At 39.0% G+C, this 8,637-nt stretch overlaps 1 protein-coding gene across 1 annotated transcript; it reads left to right on the top strand.

The window, feature by feature from the left end:
- The first annotated feature begins 265 nt into the window (after window positions 1–265).
- On the top strand, window positions 266–1,201 carry LOC117074346 (acyl-coenzyme A thioesterase THEM4). Its single transcript, XM_033195694.1, has one exon. It carries the CDS (start codon window positions 315–317, stop codon window positions 1,035–1,037), a length of 723 nt encoding a protein of 240 aa, XP_033051585.1. The 5' UTR covers window positions 266–314; the 3' UTR covers window positions 1,038–1,201.
- The last annotated feature ends 7,436 nt before the right edge of the window (window positions 1,202–8,637 follow it).

The raw sequence follows: 8,637 nt of genomic DNA, 5'->3' as shown, positions 1-8,637 counted from the left end.
GGCTTCATCCCCAGAATACAAGGTTGGTTCAACATACACAAATCAATAAATGTGATTCATCACATAAACAGAACTAAAGACAAAAACCACAGAATTATTTCAACAGATGCAGAAAAGGCTTTCAATAAAATTCAACACTCCTTCATACTAAAAAACTCTCAATAAACTAGGTATTGAAGCAATATAACTCACAATAATAAGAGCCATCTATGACAAACCCAGAGCCAACATCATACTGAATGGGTAAAAACTAGAAGCAGAGGTAGTGTGCGCCGTCCGGGGATAGAGCAAGTGCGCCCGCGCGGCCGAGAGCCATGCTGAGGAGCTGCGCCGCGCGCCTCCGCGCGCTGGGGGCCGTGCGCGGGCCGCCGGGAGGCCGGCGCCTGACGGGTAGTGAGCCGCGACCCGCGCTGAGGTCATTTTCTTCTGAGGAAGTCATTCTTAGGGATTATTCTGTCCCCAACCCCAGCTGGAACAAGGACCTAAGACTGCTCTTTGACCAGTTTATGAAGAAATGTGAAGACGGCTCCTGGAAACGTTTGCCTTCCTATAAACGTATACCTGCTGAAAAGATTCAAGACTTCAAAACCCATTTCCTTGACCCAAAGCTTATGAAAGAAGAACAAATGTCACAGACCCAGCTCTTCACCAGAAGCTTTGATGATGGCCTGGGCTTTGAATACGTGATGTTCTACAGTGACGTCGAGAAAAGGATGGTTTGCTTATTTCAAGGAGGCCCTTACCTGGAAGGACCACCTGGGTTCGTTCATGGAGGTGCCATTGCAACCATGATTGATACTACTGTTGGTATGTGTGCATTGATGGCTGGGGGAGTCGTCATGACTGCCAATCTCAACATCAATTATAAAAGACCTATCCCTCTTTGCTCTGCTGTTACGATAAATAGCCAACTTGATAAAGTTGAAGGAAGGAAATTTTTTGTTTCCTGTAATGTTCAGAGTGTTGATGAGAAGACCCTATACTCAGAGGCAACAAGCATATTTATAAAGCTGAATCCTGCTAAAAGTCTGACATGAAGAGCTGCTGTTGAACTCCATCCCATTCTCTCCCCTCCAGAAGAAGCAGTTGTCCCCCGAATACTCTGCTTCCTCACTGCTGAATCCTCATAGGGAGAAGCCTGCCAACAGTGACCTTCCAAAACAGCCAAAAAGGTGTTAGTATTCAGAATATATAAGGAATTCTTACAACTCAACAAAGAACCCAGTTTAAAAATGGGCAAAGAACTTGAATGGACATTTCTCCAAAGAAGATATGGAAATGGCTAACAAGTATATGAAAAGATCCTCAACATCACTGATCATTAGAAAAATGCAAATCAAAACCACAATGATCACACCTACTAAAATGCCTATAATTTTTTATTTTATTATTATAATTGTTTTGAGGTGGAGTTTCGCTCTTGTTGCCTAGGTTGGAGTGCAATGGCGCGACCTGGGCTCACTGTAACCTCTGCCTCCCGGGTTCAGGTGATTCTCCTGCCTCAGCCTCCTGAGTGGCTGGGATTGCGGGCACCCGCCACCACACCTGGCTAATTTTTTGGTGTATCTTTAGTAGAGATGGGGTTTCACCATGTTGGCCAGGCTAATCTATAATTTTTTATTTTTAAAGATAGTGTCAAGGAGGATATAAAAAAAAATAGAAACTTCATACATTGCTGGGTGAATACAAAATAGTGCAGCTGCTACAGAAAAGTTTGGTAGTTCCCCAAAAAGTTACCATATGACCCAGCAATTCCACTGCTAGGTGTAAATACAAGAGAAATGAAACATACATCCACACAGAAGCTTGTACACTAGTGTTTATAACAGCATTATTTGTAATAGCCAAAATGTGGAAACAACCCAAAAGGCCATTAATGAATGAATGGATAAACAAATTGTGGTACACACACACACACACACATATAATAGACTATTATTCAGCCATACAAAGGAATGAAATACTGAAACATGCTGCAGCTGGATAAACCTCAAAAGCATCACATTAAGTGAAAGAAAACAATACTATGTTTAGAATAGGCAACTCCATAGAGACAGAAAGTGGATTAGTGATTAATATGGTTTGGCTGTGTTCCCACCCAAAATCTCATCTTGAATTGTAATCCAAATTGTAATCCCCATGTGTTGGGGGCAGGACCTTGTGGGAGGTGATTAGATCATGGGGGTGGTTCCTGCATGCTGTTATAGTGGTAGTGAGTGCATTCTCATGAGATCTGATGCTTTTATAAAGGGCTTTTCCCCACTTTGCTCAGCACTTCTCCCTCCTGCTGCTGTGTCAGGAAGGATGTGTTTTCTTTCCTTTTTGCCATGATTGTAAGTCTCCTGTGTCCTCCCCAGCCATGGAGAACTGTGAGTCAATTAAACCTCTTTCCTTTAGAAATTTACCCAGTCTCGGGCAGTTCATAGCAGTGTGAGAATGGACTAACACAGTGCTTGCTAGGGGAATGAGGGTGGTGGTCATGGAGGAGAGAACAGGAAGTGATTTAAGTGATTATTTACAGTACCGTTTTTCTAGGGTGATAAAGAAGTTTTAAAACTAGAGAAAGGTGGTAGTTGCACAACATTGTGAATGTACTAAATGCCAATGAGTTGTACATTTTTAAATGATTAGGCTGAGGGTGGTGACTCATGCCTGTAATCTTAGCACTTTGGGAGGCCAAGGCGGGAGGATCCCTTGAAACCAGGAGTTCAAGACCAGCCCGGTCAGCATGGCAAGACCCCATTTCTACAAAAGAAAAATTTTGAAAATTAGCCGGGCATGGTGATGGGTGCCTGTGGTTCCGGCTACTTGGGAGGCTGAGGTGGAAGGATTGCTTGAGCCCGGGAGTTCATGGTTGCAGTGAGCTATGAACATGCCATTGCACTCCAACCTGGGCAACAGAGCGAGACCCTGTCTCAAAAATAATAATAATCAGAGATAGGAACCCTCATACATTGCTGGTTGGAATGCAAAATGATGCAACCATTCTGGCAGTTCCTCCAAAAGCTAAACAGAATTACCCAGCAATTCTAATGGTAGGCTTATACCCAAAGGAACTGAAAAGAGGGATTTAAACAAATCGTTGTACTTCAGTGTTCGTTGCAGAATTATTCATAATAGCCAAAAGGTAGAAACAACCCACATGTCTATCTACAGATGAGCAGATAAACATAATGTGATATATACATACAGTAGAATATGATTCAGCCATAAAGAGGAATGAAGTTCTGATACATGCTACAATATGGATTAAACTTGAACACATTATGCTAGTGAAATAAGATTTTAAAAGGACAAATATTATATGATTCTATTTACATGAAATATCTAGAATAAGCAAAATTGTAGACAGAAAATATATTAGAAGTTACCAGGGGCAGGGGAGTGGCAGGAATGGGGAGTTATTGTTAATAGGTACAGAGTTGGGATGATTACGTTTTGGAAATAGTGGTAATGGTTGTACAATATTGTGAATGTAATTCCTGCCACTGAATTGTATACTTAAAAGTGGTTAAAATGGCGAATTTTATGTTACATATATTTTACCACAACTTCAGAAGGTTATTGTAATTTACCAAAAACCATTGAATTGTACACTTTAAATGTGTAAATTGTGTATTATATGAATTTTATCAAAACAAAGCTATTTAAAAAAACAAAAAAGATAATACTAAAACTGCAAGTACAGGCCGAGCACAGTGGCTCACACCTGTAATCCCAGCACTCCAGGAGGCTGAAGCAGGTGGATCACTTGAGGCCAGGAGTTTGAGACCAGCCTGGCCAGCATGGTGAAACCCTGTCTCTACTAAAAATACAAAAATTAGCTGGGCATGGTGATGGGCACCTGTGGTCCCGGCTGCTTGGGAGGCTGAGGCAGGAGAATCACTTGAACCCGGGAGATGGAGGTTACGGTAAGCCGAGATTGCGCCACTGCACCCTAGCCTGGGTGACAGAGTGAGACCTATCTCAAAAAAAAAAAAGCAAGTACAACCAAACAATAAGAAGATGGCAGAGTTGACACTTGTACTACCAGGAGCCCTTTGTCAGTCACGTTACAAAATTAAAACAGCAACTGACATGCTCAATTTCACTGATCTCGCTTTAAATACTACTGTAAGTAGTTTTAGTTTCACATTTCTAGTAGAAAAATGTGAAAATATTATTTGTATTGATACTAAATAAAACTTTTAATTGTTAAAATAAAAAAAAAAAAAAAAAAAAAACTAGAAGCATTCCCCTTGAAAACTGGCACAAGGATACCCTCTCTTACCACTACTATTCAACACAGTACTGTAAGTCATAGCCAGAGCAATCAGGCAAGAGAAAGAAATAAAGGACATCTAAACAGTAAGAGAGGAAGTCAAACTATCTCTGTTTGCAGATGACATGATTTTATATCTAGAAAACTCCATAATGTTGGCCCCAAAACTCCTTCAGCTGATAAACAACTTCAGGAAAGTTACAGAATACAAAATCAATGTACAAAAATCACTAGCATTCCTATACATCAAAGCAAGCCAACCCGAGAGCCAAATCAGGAAGGCAATCCTATTCACAACTGCCACAAAAATCAAATAAAATACTTAGGAATACAGCTCACCAGGGAGGTGAAAGATCTCTACAATGAGATCATTGAGAATTCCACAACGAGCATTACAAAACACTGGTCAAAGAAATCAGAGATGACACAAACAAGTGGAAAAACATCCCATGCTCATGGATAGGAAGAACAAATATCATTAAAATGGCCACATTGTCCAAAGCAATTGATAGAGTCAATACTATGCCTATTAAACTATCATGGACATTCTTCACAGAACTAGAAAAAAATATGTTTTAAAATTCCTATGAAACCAGAAAACAGCGTGAATAGCTAAGGCAATCCTAAGCAAAGAGAACAAAGCTGGAGGCATCATGCTACCTGACTTCAAACTATACGATGGGGCCACAGTAACCAAAACAGCATGGTTCTGGTACAAAAACAGGCACATAGACCAGTGAAAGAGAATACAGAGCCCAGAAATAAGGCCATACAGCTATGACCATCTGATCTTCAACAATGCTGACAAAAACAAGAAATGGGGGAAAGACTCTGTATTCAATAAACGGTGCTGGGATAGCTGGCTAGCCATATGCAGAATATTGAAGCTGGATCCCTTCCTTACACCATATACAAAAATCAACTCAAGATGGAATAAAGACTTAAATGTAAAACCCAATACTAAAAAACCCTGGAAGACAACCTAGGTAATACCATCTTGGAAATAGGAACAGGCAATGATTGTATGACAAAGACACCAAAAGCAATTGCAACAAAAACAAAAGTTGACAAGTGGAATCTAATTAAGCTTAGGAGCTTCTGCACAGCAAAAAGAAACCACCAACAGAGTAAAACAGACAATCTACAGAATGGGAGAAAATATTTGCAAACTGCATTTGACAAAGGTCTAATATCCAGCATCTATAAGGAACATAAACAAGTTTACAAGAGAAAAATAAACAACCTCATTAAAAAGTGGGCGAAATACATGAACACTTTTCAAAAGAAGACATACATGAGGCCAACAAACATAAGAAAAAAAGCTCAGTATCACTGATCGTTAGAGAAATGCAAATCAAAACCACAATGAGATACCATCTCATACCAGTCAGAATGACTATTATTAAAAAATCAAAAAACAACAGATATTGGCAGGGTTGTAGAGAAAAGGGAACACTTATACACTGTTGGTGGGAGTGTAAGTAAGTTCAACCATTGTGGAGAAGAGTATGAAGATTCATCCAAGAGCTAAAAGCAGAACCACCATTCAATCCAGCAATCCCATTACTAGGTATATACCCAGAGGAATATAAGTCATTCTACCATAAAGGCACATGCACTTGAGTGCTCATTGCAGCACTGTTCACAATAGCAAAGACATGGAATCAGCCTAATGCTTATCAATGACAGATGGGATAGAGAAAATGTGGTGCATGTACACCATGGAACACTATGCGGCTATAAAAAAGAACAAGATCATGTCTTTTGTGGTAACATGGATGGAGCTAGAGGCTATTATCCTCAGCAAACTAACATAGGAACAGAAAACCAAATATCATATGTTCTCATTTATAAGTGGGATCTAAATGATGAGAACTCATGAATACAAAGAAAGGAACAATAGATACTGGGATCTATTTGAGGATGCAAGGCGGGAGGAGGGAGAAGAGCAGAAAAGGTAACTATTCGGTACTGGGCTTAATACTTGGTTAATGAAATAATTTGTGCAACAACCCCCCATGACATGAGTTTACCTATGTAACAAACATTCACATGTACCCCCAAACCTAAAATAAAAGTTAAAAAAAAAAAAAACACGATAAAGTCAAGAAACAAGCTAAAAAGCAGAATATCATATACCAAAATTTATGAAATATAGCCAAAGTTTTTCTACAGGGAAACACATAGAATTAAATGCTTTAATTTTAAAACAAGAAACATCAAAGTTAGCATTCAACTCGAAAAGTTAGAAAAGACGAAAACAAAAAAATAAGTAAAATGGGAAGAAAAACGTTAACAAAGCCAAAAGCATAAAATGATGAAAATTTAAAAGTCAAATTGTTAAACAAATCCAATAGATGATTTGTTGAAAGTATTTATAATTAGACATATCTGTGGCAAATGCAATCAATGAAAAGATAGAGAAAAGGCAGGTACATAGAAGAGATATGAGAGAGTAAATATGACCACAGAGGGGAACTAAATGAGAAAATATTAGAAATAATAGTATGCTAATTGAGTTGAGAATGTAGGTAAAAAGAACCAACTTTTGGAAAATAGAATCTCCAATATTGCCTTGTGAAGCAGAAAACCTGACCAGAGCAATAACCAGGGGAGAAATCATAAGGATTTCTCATGAAGATCTTAGACCCAGAGACTTTCATTTCTTTCAAACATCCTAAGAAGAGAAGACGTTCCCACTAGTCAACCTGTTTCAGAGCCTAGAAAAACATTTTTAAACTTCTAAATTCATTTTATGAATCCAACATGTCCCAAAACTAAATCATAAACTAGGCCTTCTCCAAACCTCGTCTACTAATATAGTGGTAAAAGTCCTAAACATGATGCAAACCATATTACATATTCCAAATACACCATAACCAAGTAAAGCTTATTTTAGAAATGCATGGGTAGTTCAGTATTGGGAAATATATTAATATAATTTACAATGCAAACAAATTACTGATAGATCAAAGGAGAAAAATTATGATTAATAGATACCCCAAATCAAATAAAATTCAAGATGTCTTTTTGATTATATATTTTTAAAAACTTCTCAGAGAACTATGACAAGGAAGATAATGCCTTAACAAATGAATTTTTTGTCCCACACTAATAGCCAACATCATACATGATTATAATGTCTTAGACATAGCCCTATTAGTTTTAGAAAAAACATAAGGATGCCTGTTATCATCACTATTATTCATCACTGTTCTGAAAGCCCCAGCTAATTAAATAAGGCAAGGTGTACAAATAATAATAAAAAGACTAAAATTTTATTATTGCTATTAATATTATTATTATTTTAAGATGGAGTCTTGCTCTGTCGCCCAGGCTGGAATCCAGTAGCGCCATTTCGACTCACTGCATCCTCCGCCTCCCGGGTTCAAGTGATTCTCCTGCCTCAGCCTCCCAAGTAGCTGGGACTACAGGAGTGCACCACCATACTCAGCTAATTTTTGTGTTTTTAATAGAGATGGGGTTTCACCATGTTGGCCAGGCCGATCTTCAACTCCTGACCTCAAGTGATCCGCCTGCCTTGGCCTCTCAAAGTGCTGGGATTACGGGCACGAGCCACCGTGCCCAGCCAAAAGACTAAAATTTTATTGTGTGCTTACTATAGTCCAGGCACTGCTCCAAGCACCTTTTGGTTTTCACTGAATTCACCTAATAACCCTAGGAAGTATCATTATTATGCCCATTTTACAGATAAGGAAATAAGTCACTGAATGGTTAAATAATTTGCCAAGGCAGGTAAAAGTAAATACTGAAAAGCGAAACACAATGATCACAATTTTCAGATGTCATGGTTGCCTTCATGGAAAGTCTAAGAATTAGCTGAAACCCACTTAAAAAGTATTACTGATAACAAAACATCCTTTATTTCACCCCTCTCAAGCTTCTCTAGAATGCCACAAGAGCCATCAGGCAAGATAGATGTTTAATTTAGTCCTGGCAAGAGGGTAAGATATCTGTCTTCCCCATTTACTCATCTTAATCCTTAATTGCCACCCATCTTCCCCAAGCAGTCTGTCTCATTTACTTTGCTCCCATTTGTAATCAAGGGCTGAGCCTCAAAGACATCTGGAGTTTTAAAACCCAGTAATGATAAGTAGAAACCAACACAAAACAAAACAAAAAGAAATCTTTTAGAAATCTCTAGCCATAGATGGTGTGTATCTATAAGGCCCCAAAAGCTCCAGTCCCCAGGCTTAATATCAGTGGAGAGGAGGGAGGGTTGGCAGAGGTACATCCCTCTTTAAGACTCAGCCTCATATTTCAGAATTGACTGTGGCTGCCACTCAGCCAGGCTCTGGGTCACAGCACCAGGCTCTGTAAGTTCTCAGAGAGCCAGGCTCAGGACCCAGGGACCT

The sequence above is a fragment of the Trachypithecus francoisi genome, unplaced genomic scaffold (assembly GCF_009764315.1).
Source record: "Trachypithecus francoisi isolate TF-2019V2 unplaced genomic scaffold, Tfra_2.0 Lachesis_group5, whole genome shotgun sequence".
NCBI classification, from domain to species: domain Eukaryota; kingdom Metazoa; phylum Chordata; class Mammalia; order Primates; family Cercopithecidae; genus Trachypithecus; species Trachypithecus francoisi.
The sequence above is the reverse complement of the archived record's forward strand: the minus strand, read 5'-3'. Positions and strand labels throughout refer to the sequence as shown.

What these genes read in the sequence shown, in the direction of transcription:
- LOC117074346 (XM_033195694.1), top strand. Translation starts at nt 315, where the DNA reads ATGCTGAGGAGCTGCGCCGCGCGCCTCCGCGCGCTGGGGGCCGTGCGC.